Here is a 21,310-nt window from a genome sequence, read left to right as displayed (position 1 = left end):
TTATGCTCCCCATTATAACAGAATCAGATTCATTTACAGTTTTTCTACATGTGGCTCTTCTGCCTCTTTTACTTGAACCTATAATTAACAGTATACTTGATAAATATACTGCTAAGAGGTTTAAATCTTTCTTCTCTTCATGTGCCAGTTGAGCCCTGAATCTCAGCAGAGTTGCAACTCCTACTTCCCAGTTCATTGGACTCACCCAGGATAACTAACAAGGAAATGATAATGGACAACTACCATCCCAAGGAACAGAGAGTGTCTGCAACTGCAAGCAGCAGTTGCATCCATCTGCTCCATGGGATTTAAGGTCCCTTTAAATTAGAAATGGAATGGGAACCACCATCCCCAAATCCTCAAGCCTGGGGAGTGAAAAATGGACTAAAGTAGACATGTTATTATTATGTTAAAGCAATGGAAGAACTTTTATCTATTCCAGTCTAGCAATGGAAGAAGTTTTATCATTGATATAAAGGCAGCGGCCATCAGAGGTTCTGAGGGGATAGAGAGGGAAGAATGGGGGTATTTTGGGCACATTGGAATTGTACTACATGACATTGCATGGTAGCTACAGGCCTGTGTACATTTTGTCATAACTTATAAGATTGTTGGGGCAGAGGGTAAACCGTAATGTCAACTACTATAGTCTATGGTTAGTAGCAATGCTTCAGTATGTTTTCATCAATTTTAACATAATATACCACACTAATGAAAGATGTTTATACGGAACTGTGTGAGGGGTGGAGGGCAATACAGGAATCCCCTATATTTTTAATCCAATACTTATGTAAACTAAAGCTTTCTTAGAAGTTTAAATAAATAAATATGTAAGTAAATAAATTAGTTAATCAAAGGAAAAAAACACCAACACAAATATTCAGTAAGTTCTTTATTTCCTATATACTTGATCTTTACTTTCCAACGATTACATTAATATTGCATTTATTTTGATAACTTCCTATGTTTACTTTATTTTTACATGACATAAAAAGAATAATGCTTTTTCATACTAATCAAATTTAAAGGATACTTTTGAGGATGAATTTGTGATGAGGGACAGGGACTAACATCAGCTACTGAAGCAATTCAAACTCGAATTCTCTGATCATTACTCAGTGGGACGTTATAGGTTTATGCTTTCCCCACAGAGTTTTACTTCCCTCCAAATAATGTCTCCAATTTTTTCCTTGGCTAGCATCATGTATCCTAATTTTCTATGATTATTATATGCTAATCTAGTCTATTAGCATTATTGAAATATGCACATACCTTATTAGTATAGTTAGCAAGATCAGTTGCTAATAGTTATAATATAGTTACCAATAGTTACTAATAGTTATAGTTACTAATAGTTATAATATTAACATGCTATCATTACTAAGGCCTTCTAGATGTTTCAAATCTCAGGAGGCAAGGGAGGATTCTTCTAAGACACCTTTTCTCAGAAAATTTTCTAATTCATTTCTAATAGAGTATTGAACCTTTTTTCTAACTGGTAGCCAAGTGTGAGCTCAGTGACTGACTAAAGCTTTCTGTTCTTGATGAAGTCCTTAAATTTGGACAGCTGTCTGATTTGTTCAGTTTTCCTTTTAGTTACCTATCTCTCCTTTATGCAGAAAAAAACTATGTAGTTATACTTAAACTGACATGAACTTAGTAAAAGAAAATAACTTTGCATGTCAACACTGCCTTCTTTCATATTTGGTTATTTTTCATATTCTTTATATTAACTGTCATTTCTTTGAAATCAATATGGACTTTCAAATTTTTACAGACTCTGCAGTGTTCTACTTAACTCTAATGATTATTATTATTATCTGGACTACATGTTCATGAAGTCTCAATCAAATTGACATCCATTTAAATATGTCCGCTAAGTGATCCACTTAAAATTATTTTTACCTTCTCATAATAAACTTTTATATAAGCCCTAAGTTTTGTCACTTGACTAGTTACACATATGATATATGATACACAAATGTGATATATAAATGTGATACATAATTATGATTTAAAATAATTTAAAAATACCATGAAGTTTCAATGTTATAATAAATTATAAAATATTATATCGATATGCACATACCACTTATTTAATCAATACCTAAAAGCCTAATAGAAACTGAAAACTGGGTGGTGCTGCAGGGACAGATGCTGGATGTTGGGTGTCCTGCAGTGGCCCACTGGGTAGACGGGGGGAGAGTGTGGACTACAATGGAGACCACTGTCCATGTGGTGCAGCAGTGCTCCAGAATGTATTCACCAGGTGCAGTGGATGTGCCGTGATAATGGAAGAGGTTGTTTATGTGAGAGGGGTGGGGTAGGTGGGATGGGGGGTATATGGGGTATATTTTTTGAATGTAACATTTAAAAGAAAATAAAGAAGAAGAAAATGAAAGAAATAGGAGTTGATGATATAAATTTTACACAATGTTAACATGAATTTCAATATAGTAAATGAATGAGTGTGATGAGGGTCACTTAGGGAACTGAAAAGAGAAGAGAGACAGGAACTCAAACCTTCAAGCTCCCGTTTTAGGACTCTTGTCTACAAATCAGCCTATCTGAAATGAAACTGTTTATCTGTGCTTGGATTCTCAGGTACGAGAAGAATACAAAAACTGCTTTAGAAAGATGAGGAAAAGGACAGAAACTGAAAGTTATGACTTGTTTGCCTCCACCACTCAAAGCAAAATGGTAGGAACCTTCCTTCTCTCACTTCAAGATGTTTACTATGTCCAATCTGTGTGGATAGCGCTCTGACCATCTAGGAGTAGAATGATTTACTGGAATGAGCAGATGCTGGGGGAAGTGAGATAAAAAGAGAAAGAGAGAACAGAAGATGCATATCATAGTTAAGAATGACAAATGAATGGATGTCATCAATAGCAAGAAGTTGTTGAAAGCAAAGCCATTCTTGTTTCAGCTCCATAATCATATTTTTATTTGACCTTGAGTGTGTGTGCTTTAACCTCATTAGTCCTCATCCATTCTGTCAAATGAAGGTGCTGAGGCCATTTGATCACTCAATAAATACTCCTTGATGACCTGTCTGTGCCAGTCACTGCGGTAAAGGACAGGCATTGCCATAGCATCATGGTGTTTAGAGTCAGAGAAAGACAGAAACTACATAATTACAACAAAATACAGTGACTTATGAGTTGTGATTCTTTGACAGCAAAATTACATGAAACCCACAGTCAAGAGTCTTTTGATGTAGTAAATAATAGGGCCCTAAGCTTTTAATTTGCAGAAGACCTACTAACCTTTTGTTGTTTCCTTTATAATCTGTGCACTAATAATGTTTTCTTTGCTTTCCTTCAATCTCCCAAATGTAGATGGATAAAACAGGGAAATTTCCTGTGAAAAGCAGCAACATATCTGCTGGAAAATAATAAGTGGTCCAGACGCATTGCCTGGTTGTCGTGGTAGTAAAATAGGAAGAAAAGTAATCAAGCAACTTATTAAAGTGTCTTTGGGAAACTCTTCCATCGTTCATTGGAAATGCAAATAGAAATTATATTTTGTTTATATTGTTTGTCTTTGAAAACTTCATTTGAAATCATGATGGTTATACTCATACCTCCTACATGTATACCCTCTTCACAATGGAAGAAAACTATTTTCAATGATTTTTGATGTTGTAGCATAGTACTCTCTGCACATAGGTTTTCTCAACCTGATTATATCATTTAGTATTAGTTTCATCTGTGCAGTACATTTTCATATTCTGTGTCCTTGCTTGGAAACTAGATGTTCTGATCATTTGAGAAAAGAATGGATTTTTGCACATCCAAGCCTGGAAACTCAAGAGCAAAATATAGGAGAGAGAGATTCTAAAGCTTGCACTTATTGCTTTATAAAGCATATAAAGATTCTGTTGAATTTCACAGTTTAAAAGCAACTGGGATATGGTCAACACAGATATTACTGCTACTCCAAGCAACTGTGTGCTTCAATAACTTTTACTTTTATTCACATAATATTAGAATTTACATTTATCTACAGTAAAATTTAATGCATCCAGGGTATGTAATTAAAGTGTTTGAAATTACTTTTTCAACAATAATTTATAGTGAAAAGTGAATCATTCATAATTTTTCTCTAGCAGCAAATACCTAGGAGCTGATCATTCATTTAGTCCAGACTGGATATATTCTACCTTTATGTTCTTAGCTCAAATTACAATCAAGATTTGTGTTCTAAAACCAAAGCTGCCAGAAATTGGTCTTTTTTTGGTGAGAAGTAAATTTATGTACTTTCAGTGCAAAAGACTTCAGTCCCACTTTTGGAAGTTCATCATACAAGTTATCATCACGGCATGGGCAGTATGATAGTGTGAAGATATGTTTTATGATACAGTTTAATGTAGCTCTTGGATATCTTCAAACAGCACTGTTTGCTAGATTTGTTTATTCATGTACTTACCGATGGCTAAAAGAAAGGCTTGGTTTGTTATGATCTTCTTTTATTGCTCCTCTCCCCATATACAGTGTTTAGAAGTATGTCCAGAATATGTAATAAAAATGTAGCAAACTGCAAAACTCAGTGTAATATTTCCATCAAACACTCCCAAGGACATGGATCACTATTATAATTGCATAAAGTTTTGAAAGATAAACTTTCTTCACAGTGTGACATTTGAAAAGAGGGATCAACAAGCTACAGCCCACGAATCAAATCAAGCCCATCACTTTGTTTTGTAGGTCCTCACAAATTAAGTGATATTTGCGTTTTGAAATAGTTGTAAAACATCAAAAAACAAATACCATTTCGGGACCCTGAAAATTAAATGCCATTCAGATATCAGTGTCCAGAAATAGTTATTGCAACACAGCCACACCCACTCATTTCTGTATTGTTTATGGCTGCGTTCACCCTGCAATGTCATAGTAGAGGAGTTACAACAGTCAGTAAGTCCCACAGAGCTGTCAAGAATAACCCTCTGTCCCTTTACAGGACATTTGCTCACCCTTGCCCTAAAATGTTAGAGATGCTAAGATTCCCAAAGATCATTCTCCAACCCCTCATTTACTAAAGCATATAAGGTTTGATGTGACCGCTGTGGGTGTTGATGAGATTCATTCATTCTTGTACTCACTGATGGCTGAAAGATATACTTGGTTTGTTATATTCTCCTTATATTACTCTTTGCTTTACATGTAATATTTAGAAGGATGTACAGAATATATAATAATATACTTAGTGCGGTAGAAGGATTAGACCATGACCTCTAACTCTTAGCTCTAAGTTCTATACTACTTCCCTACAATCATACATGAGTATGTTTTCTTTTTTTCTTTAATTTTTAATTTTTTTAATTTTTAAATTTTTGATTTATTTCTCTCCCCTTTCCCCCCCAGTTGTCTGTTCTCTGTGTCCATTCACTGTGTGTTCTTCTGTGACCTCTTCTATCCTTATCAACAGCACCGGGAATCTGTTTCTTTTTTTGCATCATCTTGTTGTGTCAGCTCTCCATGTGTGCGGCACCATTCCTGGGCCGGCTGCACTTTCTTTTGCGCTGGGCAGCTCTCCCTATGGGGTGCACTCCTTGCACATGGGGCTCCCCTAAGTGGGGGACACCTCTGCGTGGCAGGGCACTCCTTGCATGCATGAGCACTGCACATGGGTCAGCTCCACACGGGTCAAGGAGGCCCAGGGTTTGAACTGCGGACCTCCCATGTGGTAGGCAGACACCTTATCCATTGGGCCAAGTCTGCTTCCCCATGAGTATATTTTCTGAATCCCATCTATTCCAAATAATTTAGAGATAAACAAAACCTTTCGTATAAGAATTTTCCTAGCCATGTTACTAAAACCAAGCTAGACAACTCCAAGAGAAGGGCGTGGATGTAGATGCCCAGAATCAGGGACCATTGTGGGTTGTGACGGTTTGAATTTTGTGAATCTCAAAAAAGATTATGTTCTTGAACTAATCCATTCCTGTGGATATGGGGCCCTTTGTTTGTTTGCATTAGATTGAATTAGGGGATCCTTTGATTAAATCACTTGATTTGATAGCTTTAGGGCTTTTGATTGAGCTACATCAATGAGGCATGACCCAGTTCGACACACAGATTGAAAGAAGAGATGCAGAGAAAGGAAGCTTTGTCCTTTTGACCCTGTCATATGAGAGGATTCCAGCTGAAGAGAGACTTAAGGATAGGAGGGACCAGGGAAAGATGTCTGATCACCCACAGATGATTTCCAGGAGAAAGTAGAGAATGGAAGACATGCCATCTTGTCTCACCACATGGCAGGACTCCAGGATCTGCTAATAGCCTACATTTGATGGAAAAGCATCATCAAAGATGGCTTGATTTGGACATTTCTTCAGCCTCATAACTGTAAATTCCCTTTATAAAAGCCAACCCATTTCTGGTATTTTTGCATTAGCAACCTTTGGAAAACTAAGACAGAAGCCAAAGGAGGCTACTGCACTCATCCAGGCAAAATATGATGATGGCTCAGACCAGGGTGGGCATGGTGGAGGTGGTGAGAATTGGTGAGATCTGAGATACTCTTGAATAAACAGTGTCCAATATTTGCTGATAGTTTGGCTGTGCAATGGAAGAGAAAAGAAGAATTACTGAGGAGGATCCAAGGTTTTTGGCCTGAAGAAAACTTTAGAGCTTTTTAATAAGAACAGAATACCAAGGGAAGGGAAAGGTCAGGGGTGTGGGGAAATCTAGGGTTTGCTATTTGATGTTTTTGTATTTTATAATTTTCTGTTATTTTTAATAAATTAATCAAATTGAAAATATAAAGTTGGAGGGATAATTTCTAAATTAGATGTTTTTTAGTTTGGGATGATCTCGTCTACTTTCCATATCATCAAGAAATTTTTGTGATCAAGTGGAAAGTCTTCAAGTTTCAGCAGTATAAATTATTTCAAATGTCACATGGACCTAGAAAATAATCTTGACCAATTAAACTTATAAGTCCACTTCAGCATTTCTCAATCTTAGGACAGTTGACATTTGGGGCTGGACCATTCTTTGTGGGGGGGTTTGTCCTGGACATTGGAAGATGTTGAGCAGTTTCTCTGGCCTCCAACCACTAGAAATTTCCTCACCCCAGTTGTGGTAACAGTGAGGCAAAATCATCCCCCTAGTCTACTTTTTTTCCTGTGTCCTGTCCTCCATCCTGGCCATGGCTAGAGCTTGTACCGCTACCTCAGAAAAGGATGCTTCAGGGAAGACGCTTTTGAGTTTTGAGTCCCCAAATCTCAGACTTTTAATTTCAAATGTCCTTCAGGATACTTGGGGCACAATATAAGACACAGACAATTTTTCAACCTCTCCTTTATCTCTTCTGCAAGGCCAGGAAAAAATACTGCAGAGGGAGAGGAAGGAAGAGTCATTGGGCAATTATAATTTTAGATGTTGTCAGGGTTCCTTTCTACTCCCTCTACATCTCTTTTCGTGGTGGGTATGCAGTACTATGTGCTGTATATAATTTGGAGACTCCAGGAGCAGAAGGAATCTGTTCAAGCATCAAGTGATCAATACAGTCCCAAACAGTTTCCCCATAATCAAGAATAGTGGAATAGAAAAAGGATACTTCTAATACATCCAGAGATCGGCCAGTGATGTGGTGTTGACCAGTCTCCTAGAGCCCAGAAGAATGGGGGAAAAGGGCATGAAGACCCGACATCGACTTAAGACATAAATTAAATTCTGTATGGCAAAAACTATGAAAGACATTTTGTTGCTCACTTAAATTTGTGGTTGGAGAGTCTTATGGGTTTCATAGAATATAGTCTAAGAAATAATTGCCCCTATCCCTATCATTCACACCTGGTAGTCAAAATGCCTCTATTTAAAATTTTTCCAGTGACAGAAATTCATTCCCCAAACTGTCCTTTCCTTTCTCCTTTCCTTCCTCACTCCCTTCTTTCCTCCCTCCCTCCTTCCCTTCCTCCCTTCTTCTCTCCCTCCTCTCTTTCTTTCTTTCTTTCTTTCTTTCTTTCTTTCTTTCTTTCTTTCTTTCTTTCTTTCTTTCTTTCTTTCTTTCTTTCTTTCTTTCTTTCTTTCTTTCTCTTTCTTTCTTCTGACCATCTATATCACTTATCATCTATATGTCACCATCTATCTATATTTATCTGTTATCCATATCATCTATCATCTATGTACCACATCTATCATCTATATCTATTTATCATCTGTATCATCTATATATTTTTATCTATATCCATGTCTTGGACATCTATATCATCCATCATCTATCTGTTTGTCTATTTAATAAACTTTTTTTAGATTTCACAGAAATATTGCAAAGATGAAACAGAGTTATCATATAATCAGCCCCCCATATCCTCAATGATTCCTATCTTATATTAGTGTTGTACAGTTGCCACACCTATTGAACCAACATGAATACATTATTATTTACGAAATTTCTTACTTTATTCAAAGTCCTTTAGCTTCTAACCTAATGTCCTTTCTCTTGTCAAGGATGCTACCAACCATTTTACTTTCAACAGATATAGCCATTGAAAAGCTTTTGTTATTAGTGTCCAAAATATGTTACTTTGGTTCTGCTTTCTAGAGCTATGTAGCAACCCAGTTTCATAGTATATCTCCTTTCCAAAGTAGGAGATTCTTACTCTATGATCTTAACAGACTTTTCAGCAAGTGTGAAAAAGGGGCAGTAAGGTTAGCCTTGAAATCCAAAATAGAATAATCTTCAGGGCTTTATTAATGTTGAAGATTAATATACACAATATTCCCAATGTATAGCAAATGAATGATACTCTTGCTGACTAAAATATTAATACAACTTGGTAGCATATTATCATGAAAAGACAGAAGGCATCAAATACATATTTTGCTGTTACTCATTTTACTGTTCGATGTTTCTGCGATGAAAATAATATACAGTTTTACTTCTGAGGTTAAAATAGACCATCAGCTCATTATCTCTCTGCCTCAGTAGCTACAATAAATGCTTGCCTCTGGCTCATTTAGATATCTTATATGTGCTGAAGATAAAAATAATGACATTGCTAAAGAAAAGGGTATACCCATTTCCCAAGATAGGCAAAGTGGTGCAGTGGAAGTGCTCATACAAGTCACCTTAACTAAAACAAATCCATTCCCAGGATAGAGCTCTCTGATGGAGCTTTAGAGTCTAGTTCTGCTGTCCAATAGAGTGCTTTATGATGAAATTGGTACCGATATTGTAGTCCCAAAATTCCATTTCTAGTCCTCTTCAAGTCCTGTGTCCTCTGGTCTTTAGTGTGATATATCTACTTTCTCTTACCTTCCATGACCAGGAAATTAGCTTACAGCAAAGGCAAGAGATTTCACAAAGGGTGAGAGTTAAACATTCCCCAATGGTTCAGAGCAGAGCCAGCTTCTTTGCCTAGAACAAGCCCACTCAATGGAAACCTTGTAATGCCTTTTAGAAAAAATACCTTTATTATCATGTTTGCCAGTAAATGAAGAAAATAAACTCTACACGCCTAAAAACAACCATAGCCCTGGAATGTCTTACTCGTGCTATCAGACTGGCTCCTTCAGGGCAAGCTTTGGACTTGCTGGTAAGCTTATTTTGGAGGAGGGAGGCAGCTCTTAGAACCTGCTTGCGTTGCCTTTAAGGTCTAGTTTAATCTATCTTTTTCACCTCTGAATCTGTAGTACATACATATTATATTGCCTGCCACTTAGTAGGAAACTGATAAACATTAGTTCAATAAATGAATAGTAGTTCCAATTAGGCCCAGAGTTCTAGAAGGGTGTTTGTCTTTCTTGTGTTCTTGAGCTATCAATCATCTGGAACTTTCTGCTCCTTAAATTCCTTTTACTAATGTCCCAATATTCCATGTGTTTCAACCTCAGCATATCTACATTTGTATCCTTACTTTTTTACCAAGCTACCATCCTGATGGTCACAACTTCCTCTTGTTTTATATTATTGTCATTTCCTTAATTTGGCCCACAAAATTAAGAGTTGTATCTTAAAACTAACTGCCTTACAGGTGAGAATTATGGTTCAACAGTATATATCCTTGGCATTAACAAGGCTGAAATGAGAATGTCTCAGGGCTCCAACTGCCATAAGGCCAATGTGGACAACAAAGAAGGGAATAGTAGGCCAATAAATGGAAGCATCCAGGGTCCCTAAATGACCGTGAGGAGAAGATTTGTTTACCTTGCCATACTGGCTGGCTTACCTTGACATTCTCATGTAAAAGAGGAATAATTCTATATTATATAAGCTATTGTATTTTTTTATTCAATTTATCCTATATCTTTTTTTTTTCAATTCTACTCAACTTATTCATTTTTTAAAAAATATTACATTCAAAAAATATGAGGTCCCCATTAACCCCCATCGCCCTCACCCCACCACTCCCCCCACAGTAACACTCTCCCCCATCATCATGACACGTCCATTGCATCTGGTGAGTACATCTCTGGGCATCGCTGCACCCCATGGCCTGTGGTCCACACCATAGCCCACACTCTCCCATGTTCCATCCAGTGGACCATGGGAGGACATACAATGTCCAGCAATTGTCCCTAGAGCACCACCCAGGACAACTCCAAGTCCCGAAAATGCCTCCACATCTCATCTCTTCCTCCCATTCCCTGCACCCAGCAGCCACCATGGCCACTTTTTCCACACCAATGCCACATTTTTTCGATTACTAACCACAATAGTTTATGAATAGAATATCAGTAAGTCCACTCTAATCCTTACTGTATTCCTCCTTCCTGTGGACCTTGGCTTGGTTGTGTCTATTCCACATCTATGTCAAGAGGGGGCTTGGATTCCACATGGATACTGGATGCAATCCTCCTACTTTCAGTTGTAGGCATTCTAGGCTTCATGGTGTGGTGGTTGACATTCTTCAACTCCATGTTAGCTGAGTGGGGTAAGTCCAATAAATGAGAGTGTAGGAGCTGAAGTCTGTTGAGGCTCAGGGCCTGGCTATCATATTGTCAGTCCAGAGATTCAAATCCCCTAGATATATCTTAAACCCCAGCACCAACTACAATTCCAGTAAAGTAGCATGAAAGGCTTGTGAAAAGAGACCACATCTGAGTCCAGCTCCATCACACAGAAACACCAGCACCAAAGAAGGGCCAACTGACATGGAAGTGAACCCCCTCTGCCATGACCATAGAACCTGTGGGTCTCTTTAGCCCCTAAAACGACCAATACCTGGGGTTGTATCTACTTTATCTGTCTCTGAGACTCTGCTCAGGTGTACATAAGGGCAATCCTTCTGACAACCTCCAGACTCTTTTTTAGAGACTCATAGCCATATAAACTCATTTGTCCTTTCCATTGCCCCCTTACTTTAGGTCAAACAGCATTTTGAAGTCATGTTATTATATGTAGACAGGGATATTCTGCTAGTCCACGTTGAACCTTTAATCCAAGGTCATTTTCTAGTTACATCATCAGCTGGTACTTGGTAGTGATCCCCCGGTGCCAGGGAGGCTCATCCCCGGGTGTCATGTCCCACACTGGGGGGAAGGCATTGCATTTACATGCTGAGTTTGGCTTTGAGACTGCCCACATTTGAGTAACACGGAGGCTGCCAGGAGGGAACTCTTAGGCACAGTGCTGCTCTAGGTCTTGTTCTTATTTCAGATGTATAGCCTCACAAGCATAGTCATTAGTATCAGGGGCTCACTGTTGGATCCTCATTCCTTCCTGGTCCTTACCGTTGCACCTGTGGGACTGCCGCTGCTCCCCTAGGGACCACAATAAAGCCGCCCCCCAGCCAGGAATCCAGTACCCCCCAGCTGTTGTTTTTAATTGTTTCCACTATGAGTATATCCAAACATTTCCATGCACCCTGGACACATGCCCTGTATAACTCCCTGTCAACCATATATCGCCTGTCAGTAACATCCCATACCAGTATTCCTCCACTGCCATTGTTGAACCATTCTGTGATCCAAAACTTCCTGAAAAGTGAAGCCCAATATAATGTCAGGTTCCCGTACTAGTAAAATGGAATATAGCGATGAGTTTAAAGGTTAGATATAGAATACATATTCATTTGGAAAAATTCTACATCCTATCTTTTTCTTTTCTTTTTTCCTAATTATTGAACTTCTCTTCACAAGAGCCTTAAATCACAGTAATTCATATATACAATATACAGTACTCCCACATATCTATTATAAAACCTTTTCCCTTCCACAGCGATAATCTTTTAACTTATTCATATCGTATTTATTGAAACTGATGTACAGATATTGAGACAATAGCTTTCAAACAAGGTGACATCTGTGCTTACATTGTGATCCATACTTTAGGCTATACAGTTTTCTAAATTTTTTTAGTTTTCCTATGTTTTACATAATATTTACATTATTAATCTGTCGTCCCCTATATGTTTTTGGTGTAATATTACGTGTTTTATATTCATACTTGTGTACTCTTGTGAAACACTTCTTTTGCCCTCACATTTACTTTGGTTCCATCTATTCAATATCTATTTCCCCCTCCCCTTGGGGCCCACAGTGACAGTCAATCTTAATTTCTTGAGGAGCCATGTTCAGAGATACTTGCAACAGTGTTGAGGGCTTATCCTATATCTTAACTAATATGTATTTTAACTCTTTTATCTTGCACTGTTTCACCACTGTTGAACAGTTACAATCTTCCTTCATAATCATAAGGATGCACTAAGTGGCTAAGGGTAGTAGAAAGAACAACTTAAATTCAATAGCAGATACATTTTCTGGGAATTTATTAGCCTTTCCCCGTCATGGAATTTTTCCTTGATAGCACCCCATAGTAAGCCAAGTTCTTAGGCTTTTGTTTTCTCTTGGCCCACCTCACTTTTCTCCACTTCCTTTTTAACTCTGTTAGCTACTATTTCTGTCCTTGGTTGTAAACAGTCATCTCCAACTACATCTTATTTTTAGATAGAGAGTATTTTAGTTTGTTTCTTCTTCATTCAGAGACCTCTCATATATTTCTTATAACAAGAATATTTTCAACTACTTTGGCGGTCTGAGCCCATAAATGAAGGCAGGTAAGTGACATTTGTTCCCTTCAGCTTTCAATTTACATTAATTACTTAAAGAATTACTTAAACTGAGAGCTTTTTAAGAGCCAGTGCTCTATCTTTAATCTCTAAATTTCCAATACCTCTCAGTGCTTGGCACATAGTAGGTGGTGAATGTATTCATACTTGCAATACTTATGTAATAATCATGTAGTATAGTAGCATATGCATTTTACTACAAAAACTGATGTATTTTACTGTTAAATTAAGTATTTGGGAACATGTGTCATAGTGCTTTAGTGCCCTCTGGAGGTTTTAGGGGAAAATATCCTTTTCTCCAGACTGAGTATGAGAAATGAGCTGGTAATAGCAAGGTAGAACAAAAGGAGAGATTGGGGCTCAACATTTTGGCTTTTTATTTTACAGCTTAGGAAAGATGAATTGGATTGCCATTACATAGAGGATTAAGATTTCTCTTTCATCACCACAAAAAATGTGATGCAACATTGCGATTATACTAAAAGTCATTGATTATATACTTAGGAAAGACCGTAGGGTATTTTATTGAGACTATATCTCAATAAAATTGCTTAATAAATAAATTAATGATTGTACAAGAAGGACCAGAAATAGCAGCTATGTACCACAGGGGAAACAGAAGGACTGAGAGACAAAGAATTTTCTTGTTGGTTTGTCTGTTTTTTGTTGATTATTATTATTGCAGTAATGAAAATGTTCTAAAAATGATTGAAGTGATGAATGCACAACTATATGATTATACCAAATACCATTATTGTACACTTTGGATGAGTTGTATGCTTTAAAATATGTACCAATACAATTGATTTGTTAAAAAAAATTAAAAATAAATAGAAAAAAAGGAGATTAGTGGACGCTGGGGCAGGGAGTAGAATGGGGTAACTGCTAATGGTATAGTTTCTTTCGGGGATGATGAAAATATTGGAATATTAGATGATGGTAATGGTTGTAGAACTTTGTGAATATGCAAAAAACGACCAAATTGCACCCTTACAAGGGTGAAATTTACATATATGTGACATATCTCAGCAAAGCTGCTATTACAATTTATTAAAAAAGAAAAAAATTAAGTCTAAACATCCATGTCTGGTGCTTTGGGGCATATATAAAAAATCTTAATCTTTTCTCTCTTGCTTTGCCATAGCCAACTTCTGATCCTTTCTTTATAAATTCTCTACATTGTTTTTAAAAAGCAAAAAAAACAGACAAGTATGATATAAAATATAAACTATCGATATTTCTATGATCTAAAATAGACACTAACATTTTATTATATTCACTTGGGTCTTCTTTTAAAAATAATGTTTTACAGATAAAGTAAATTCCTTTGACATCAGAGTTTTTAGCTCCAGTTCTTTTCTCCCCGATGCCCTCAAAACAAGCAAATACCATTATTTTTTAGGGTGTATACATTCAGAGTTTCATAATTTCCAAACAGTTTTAATGAGATGTCTCATAAGTTTCATAAATTACATAATTTATATTACATTATCCATAGCTAAATATTTATACATCTAAACATATTCATACATAAAACATATTTTTAAATTAACATTATTCTTTAAATGTGGATTCTACAGCAATGGGAATCTAATGCCTTATATTATTAATAACCGGACACACATTACTTGTTTGTACCCAGCATTCTGCAAGTTAGCCACAAGGAAGGGAGAAGGGAAGTGGTTTTTTGCAAAAGCATGTAGCAAGGAGCCCACCCTTTCAGAGATAAAGCTTGGCTTTGTATGGTGCAGATAGTTTAAAAAATGTGGGAGAAGACGGAGTGATAGTAAGACAACTTTGGAAAAGTATTTGGTTAAATTTATTATCTCTATGTCTATGCTCATATTTATATATCTATATAATCCCTGTCTCTCTACATTTAGCTCTCTCCCTCAATGTATGTGTGTGTACACATAAACAAGTGTCTTCTATGTCCTTGTGTACCTGCAATTCCACTCTTGGGCGTATATATCAGAAAAAAATGAGTCCTTATGTACACCAAAATATATGCACAAAATGTCCTTAGCAATATTATTTACAATAGACCCAAATTGGAAACAACCCAAAAGTCTCTTAATAGCAGGGTGCCAGAATGAATAGATAGGTTGGGGCATATTCGTATAATAGAATACTATGCAGAAATGAGAAAGAACAAAGTACAGCTACATGATGAATCTCACAAACAATGACTAGTGAAAAAATTCAGACTGTATGTCTCGATTCATGGGACATTCAAGAAGACCCAAAATTTGATCCATGATGACAGAAATCATGAGAGTGGTTAATTCTGGGGTGGGAGCATTACTGACTGGCATGGGTGATGTGAGAACTCCCTACGGTGCTGGCAATCTTCTGCATAATGATGCGGAAGTGGTTAAATGAATGTTTAGAGATGTAAACATTATCAAGTTGTACACTGAAGACTTTGGTTCAGTACCAAACTATATTTACATCTCAATAAAAAAGAATAAAAAAACAGAAAAGATAAAAAGCTACAAGAAAGTAGAAATAACTCTCTCTATCCTGAGCCAGCCTCTGAGGAGTGGAAGGAGGCTCATTGCAAGACCAAGATGCTGTCTTGGTTCCAGTTGGGGCAAATAGAGTGAAAGTAGAGATAAAGGCTCTGGTAAGAGATTATGACATCTCTCAAAATTTGACCAGTCTAGAAGTGATAAGTAAGCCACAGGGAACTTGACAAAAGAGGAACTTCTAAGTAATTTTTAAAGTGAAGAAACTATACTTAGAAAAGCGACTACCTATCTATCAGCCCTGCCCCCTCATCCACACAAAATTGCAAATTCATTTTGGTTGGAAATAGTAGACAGGAAAACCTCACTTGGACTTGGAATTTCCAATGTAGCAGTTGTGTTGGCACATGAAATGAGTTCTAGATGCTGACCCTGGAACTCACTTACTCTGGACCAAGCTCCGTTCATCTCCGTGTAGCAAAGCTAAACCCATTTTCCCAGATTCACATCCAGCCACTTCCATCAAGAAGCCTTTCCATTTTCCCTTGAAGTTGCCACTAATTGTATTTCTGAGCCTCAAGAGCAATTTATTTTCTTCTTGATTCAAGCATTAACTGTGTTATGTTTCAATGAAGCATAGTGATATCTGTTTCTCATTCAACATTGAAAGTCCCTGTATGTCAGAGACCAGCTTACTCATTTTGCTCTCACCAATGAGATCTAACACACTGCTTGTCTTTTGCACAGAACTGAAATGCTACTCTCTTTGTCCACCATTAGGGTTGATTGAGAATCGAGTGAGAAAAAAATCTTTGCAAAATATCAGGCATTATATGAAATTGGTTTTGCAGGGTAAGGTACAACTTCTGAAGAGCTAGACTTGGCTTCCATTTTTTAAACTGTTTTTTTTTTATTTATGAAGAGGCTTTACATTACATAAATGTTACATAAAAATATAAGGGATTCCCATATACCCCATTTCCTCCATCTCCCACACTTCCCCAGATCAACAACATCCTTCATTAGTTTGGTACATTTGTTAAAACTGATGAAACCATATTGAAGCATTGCTACTAACCATGATCTACAGTTTATATAACAATTTACACTCTGTCCCACACAATTTTTGGGTTATTACAAAATATAAAAGTAGCCTGTATCCATCATTGCAATGCCATACAGGGAAACTCCAATGTCCTGAAAACTGGGCCTGTATTTTCTCTCCTACTTTCTGGTGTGAATTTGGGCAAGTCATTACACCATTATGAACCTCAGTTTTCTCACTTTATATTGCACATTTACATTTGCATTGTATTTGAGGTACATTCGATCTGTCATTCTATGACACATTTATTATGCTTTCTTAATTATCCACACCCTATTCTCAGCTTTCTCTTTCTAGTTAACTAAAAGTTCATTTAAAAAGGCAAGAAAAAAATGTGTGTACAAAAATGCTGTCACTCATTTTTCATTGAACGATGGCACTGCTAGGATTTTTAATTTTTCTGTTTTCATGTTCTGTCCTATTTTCTAATTGGATTTATTTTGTAATAAGATTACAAACAACAACAAACTATAACAAAAAAAAAACAACTTTGATTCTAACATATAGGCATCAAGACTGTAAGAAATCCTATATTATTTAATATATTAAAGGCTCCTATTTGTATTGTCTGGGAATCACCTATTTATTTAATTGCTTATTTCACAGCGTCTTTGTGTCTTTAGACACATGCAGTCCAGAGAAAGCAAATCTTTGCAATAATACTGATGGTGCTCTATTTCTAAATTTTCTCATTTTGTTCCAATAATCCACCCTTTTACTCGCTCTCTATTTTTTAAAGCAAGGTGACTTTATACTTATGACTTTATATATCACATTCTCCCTAATTCCACTGTCATTATTTTTCATAATTTTCTTGGCTAGCTTCAGGCATTTAATTTTCTCATAAGAGCTTAAAAAATTTTGGTCCTACTCCATTTCCCACGGGCAGTATAAATGAACTTTGGATTTTTAATTATAATATTGTCTACTTTTTATATTAGTTTTTAGGTAGAATAGATATTTTTATGGCATTGAGTCATCCTGTTCTAGTATATATCTTTCCAATAGTTTAAAATATATTTTATCTCTTTGAGATTTAAAAATCAATGACTTCTAGTATTTATGCGTTTTAATATGGAAAGATGTTTATAATCTAGAGCAGTGGGGTTCTCATTTAGGCAAACAGACATCATTTGGCAATTTTTGGAGACATTTTTGGTTATCGCAACTGGAGAGAAAGTGCTTCTGGCATTGAGTGGGTCGCTCAATATCCTTCAATAAATCAATGGAAGAAATCCTTAACAGCAATGAATTAGCTGATCCCAACGTCAATAGTCCTGAGGTTGAGAAAACCTGATCTAGAGGTAAGTAAAAAATCAAAGCTCTGAGATTAGGGCTTGGATTTTAGAGGTAATTTCAATTTTGTTCCATGTGTTCTAAAATATATACAGTAAGAATTTGTCACATTAAAATTTTTCTAACATTTTATTAAGAAAAATTTCAAACATTGCAAAGTTGAAAGACTTTTACAGTGAACTCCCTATGTCTACCACCAAGAATCTACAATTAATATTTTACTATGCTTACTTTTTCATATGTAACTCATCCCTGCATCCTTCTGTCCATTTGTTCATACTTATTATTTTGTAATGCATTTCATAGTCAGTTCAGGCTTCATTAGGTTTCCCCTTTTTTAAAAAAGAAAAGAAAAGAAAAGATATGCAATGTTCTTCAATTGTCCATTGCATTGTTAGAAGAATGTCTCAAGGTATTTGTTACAAAATTTCCAATTCTTGAGATAAAAGACAATGTAAGTTCCTATTTTTCCCCTCATATCATCATTATGGCTAGAGGTCGGTGCTTGCTTTTGTACGGTGAGTCTTTAAAACATTTTTTGACCATGACCAAAATGCTTATAGCTCTAAATGATAAAATAGTCTTTATTTTTTTTGGAGGAATTAAACATCTCATTGTAAATAAACCAACAGTTATTTAGGGGGAAAAGCAAAGTCTTCCTCAACAGATTAAGAGCATCAGAAAGAATTTTAGCAATTAAATTTTCCTCTTTTCCCCTCCTCTTAGGTCTCTTCTGTTTCATTTTCTTCATGTGCATTTATAGTTCATCATGCCAAGGTATGTGGATGATTAGCAGAAAGAATGGAACAATTACTACAGACTATAATTCTATAGACATTTATTTACAAAATACTTCAAATTTTTACTAGTTTTTATCTTATGACCTTTTGGAGGTAAACAGAACAAAAAAATTTTCTGTTAAAAATTCAGACCTAGAAAGATAGGTAAGGAAATGTCAAACAAATTCTTCAAATTTGTGTAACTTCCCCAGGGGTGGAATTAAATGTAATTCTGTTCCTAATAGTTTCTCCCTACACATCATACTGACAATGCTTAGAAAGAAATACCTTTATTGATTTGTTTTAAATATTTAATATTTGCAGGCTATTTACAAAGAGAATCTATAAAAAATCAGGAAAAATTGTGTAGAATTTAAAAAATAGTTAGATGACCACTCTTTTTTATTATAATAATTATATGTATCCAGTTGTTCTCTTTCTATATAGAATGATATGTAGAATATATTTAGATACAGTTATGACTATATATTTATTATTTTATCAAATGAAGCCACTGTTTACAAACTGTTTTACAATCTCTATTCTAGTATATATTTATACCTATATATCCTGAATATATTTTCTTGCCAATCAACAGTGCATTGGATCATCATTAATGAAGGAGAATAGTTGACTTTATGCATTTATTTATGGTTCTATTCATTTGGTACCACAATTAAAAATAAAGTTCCCTAATTCATGAAAACAGTCAAATTGTGGAAAAGAAAATATATGTAGGAATGAGGTGTACTGCATTATGTGGAAGACTTTCTTCCCCATCTCCATCTCAACACCACATAAAAATTTTGGACCAAACACAACATTGATGCTATCTTTTGTAGGCACTCAAATATGTAAGGCTTCTTATTATTCTATTTTCATTTTTGCCTCAAAGCCTAGAGGAAAAAGAGAGGAAATGACAGAGAAAGGGAAGGAGGAAGCGAACTCACCAGGTATCTAAAATGATGGGAATACTTTAGGGATAAACTATAAGCTGATGTCATGGAGGCCAAGAAATGATAATTATGGCTAACATTTATTAGCATTGTTCTGTGAAAGAATTATTCTAGCTGTTTATGTCTAGTATCTTATTTAATACTCCAACAATTCTGACAATTCTGTAAAATAGATACTATGCATACATTAATTTTGTGATAATAAAACAGGCACAGTTTAATTAAGTAGCATGTCTAAGGTAAAATATCTAGTAAGTAGAGGAGCTGGATTTTGAACTGAGACAGTCTGGCTATGGGATATCCCCTCTTAATCATCTATTGTATGTTCTAAAGTTCTTATTCCAGGATTGGTTTTATATTCTCATGTCTACTGGAGGTGGGAAGCTAGATCAGAGTGTTTTATATAAATTCCAAATCTTGAAGGGATATCCCATTCTCTGAAACTGAGCTAGAAAAACTCTATTCACTATTCCAGAAGTTAAAAAAGAAGGTTTGCTCAGGGGCCTAGGTGGAAATATAAAATAGTGAAAAACCCATCATGTCTTACAAATACACAGGGTTAGTTTCAAAATTTACCTAATTCAAATACTACAGGAACCTCAAACTGTAACAAACAACAGAAAAAATCACTCTGCAGTAGACCTATAGGGAGACACAAAACACTCCTGCAGAAAGAAAGAAAAAAACTCCTATTAAAGAAGAGTGCCAAAAAAAAAAAAAAAAAAAAGACAAAGGACATATTGATGGCAGATCTTCCAACTCAGTGAGAGGGAAAATAGAGTAAAGAAAATTTAATCAATTAATGGAAAGCAGAAGATAAGGAAACCTAAGCAGAGAAGCTATGTGTATAAATATTTGTTTACCTGCCTTTTGACCAACATGTTATTAAAATTGAAACTGGTGGGAGAGAAATAACTTATTATTCTTGTTTTATTTTTTGTTAACTGATTTATAATAATATTGAGAATATTTTCCTAGGCTTGTATGATTGGCTATTTGAAGTTCTATTTCTATGAATTACCAGTTTATGTTACTAAGTTGAATCATGTGCAATTGTTTTTGTAGCACAAATGTCAAATACCAGAAATTTCACATCATGCAGTTTTCCATTTAGGTGTAGGTTTGTATTTATCTCATTGTTTTGTAGAAGTTCTTCATGTATTAGACTATTTTCTTTATTTCAGATTAAACATGCTTATTCCTTAACTGTCACCCATTAATTAAATCAGTTTAGAATGTCATATATATAAATATATATATATAATTTCTACCCATAATTTCTTTCTTTCAGTAATATCCTAGGGATGGATGCTTAGGGTACTTTTCTCTAGTATGTAGTAAGCTTTCTTGGATATACATAGTCATGTACTTGAAATGTAATTTTCTTAAAATACACTACGGAAAGAGAAATGACTCATTTAAATCTTCTAGTACATATTGTGCAATTCTTTCAGAGGTCTCTTTATCTAATTACTTTTGGTTCAGTCCAGTAGATGAACATCATGGTTAAACACTTCACTGAATAAGATGTAAACATGTCTAAATCTAAATGGCCTTGCCACTTACCTATTGCTTGACCTTAGTCATAACTGGATTTTTGAGTCACTTTACAATGTTTATTATAATTTTCAAACACCTTGCAGAGGTTAGAGAATTTTACAACAAGCATTTCCTCCATATATACA

The 21,310-nt window shown here is 35.6% G+C and overlaps 1 protein-coding gene and 1 long non-coding RNA gene across 2 annotated transcripts in view; both read left to right on the top strand.

Moving 5' to 3' along the window:
- The first annotated feature begins 2,604 nt into the window (after positions 1-2,604).
- LOC101415881 (uncharacterized) lies at positions 2,605-4,547 on the top strand. Its single transcript, XR_188485.4, has 2 exons — positions 2,605-2,700; positions 3,342-4,547. It is a non-coding gene; the product is annotated as an uncharacterized lncRNA (long non-coding RNA).
- A 13,812-nt stretch (positions 4,548-18,359) lies between these two features.
- The window catches only part of LOC101414251 (adhesion G protein-coupled receptor E3-like), an 85,879-nt gene continuing 82,928 nt past the window's right edge, over positions 18,360-21,310 (top strand). Inside the window, exons 1-2 of the mRNA XM_058281107.1 lie at positions 18,360-18,408; positions 18,617-18,667. Coding sequence (XP_058137090.1) covers positions 18,378-18,408; positions 18,617-18,667 — 82 coding nt within the window. The 5' untranslated portion in view covers positions 18,360-18,377. The remainder of the gene's footprint in view (positions 18,409-18,616; positions 18,668-21,310) is intronic.

The sequence above is a fragment of the Dasypus novemcinctus genome, chromosome 19 (genome assembly GCF_030445035.2).
Source record: "Dasypus novemcinctus isolate mDasNov1 chromosome 19, mDasNov1.1.hap2, whole genome shotgun sequence".
Lineage (NCBI taxonomy): Eukaryota > Metazoa > Chordata > Mammalia > Cingulata > Dasypodidae > Dasypus > Dasypus novemcinctus.
Note: the sequence above shows the minus strand (reverse complement) of the source record. Positions and strands in the feature narration are given on the sequence as shown.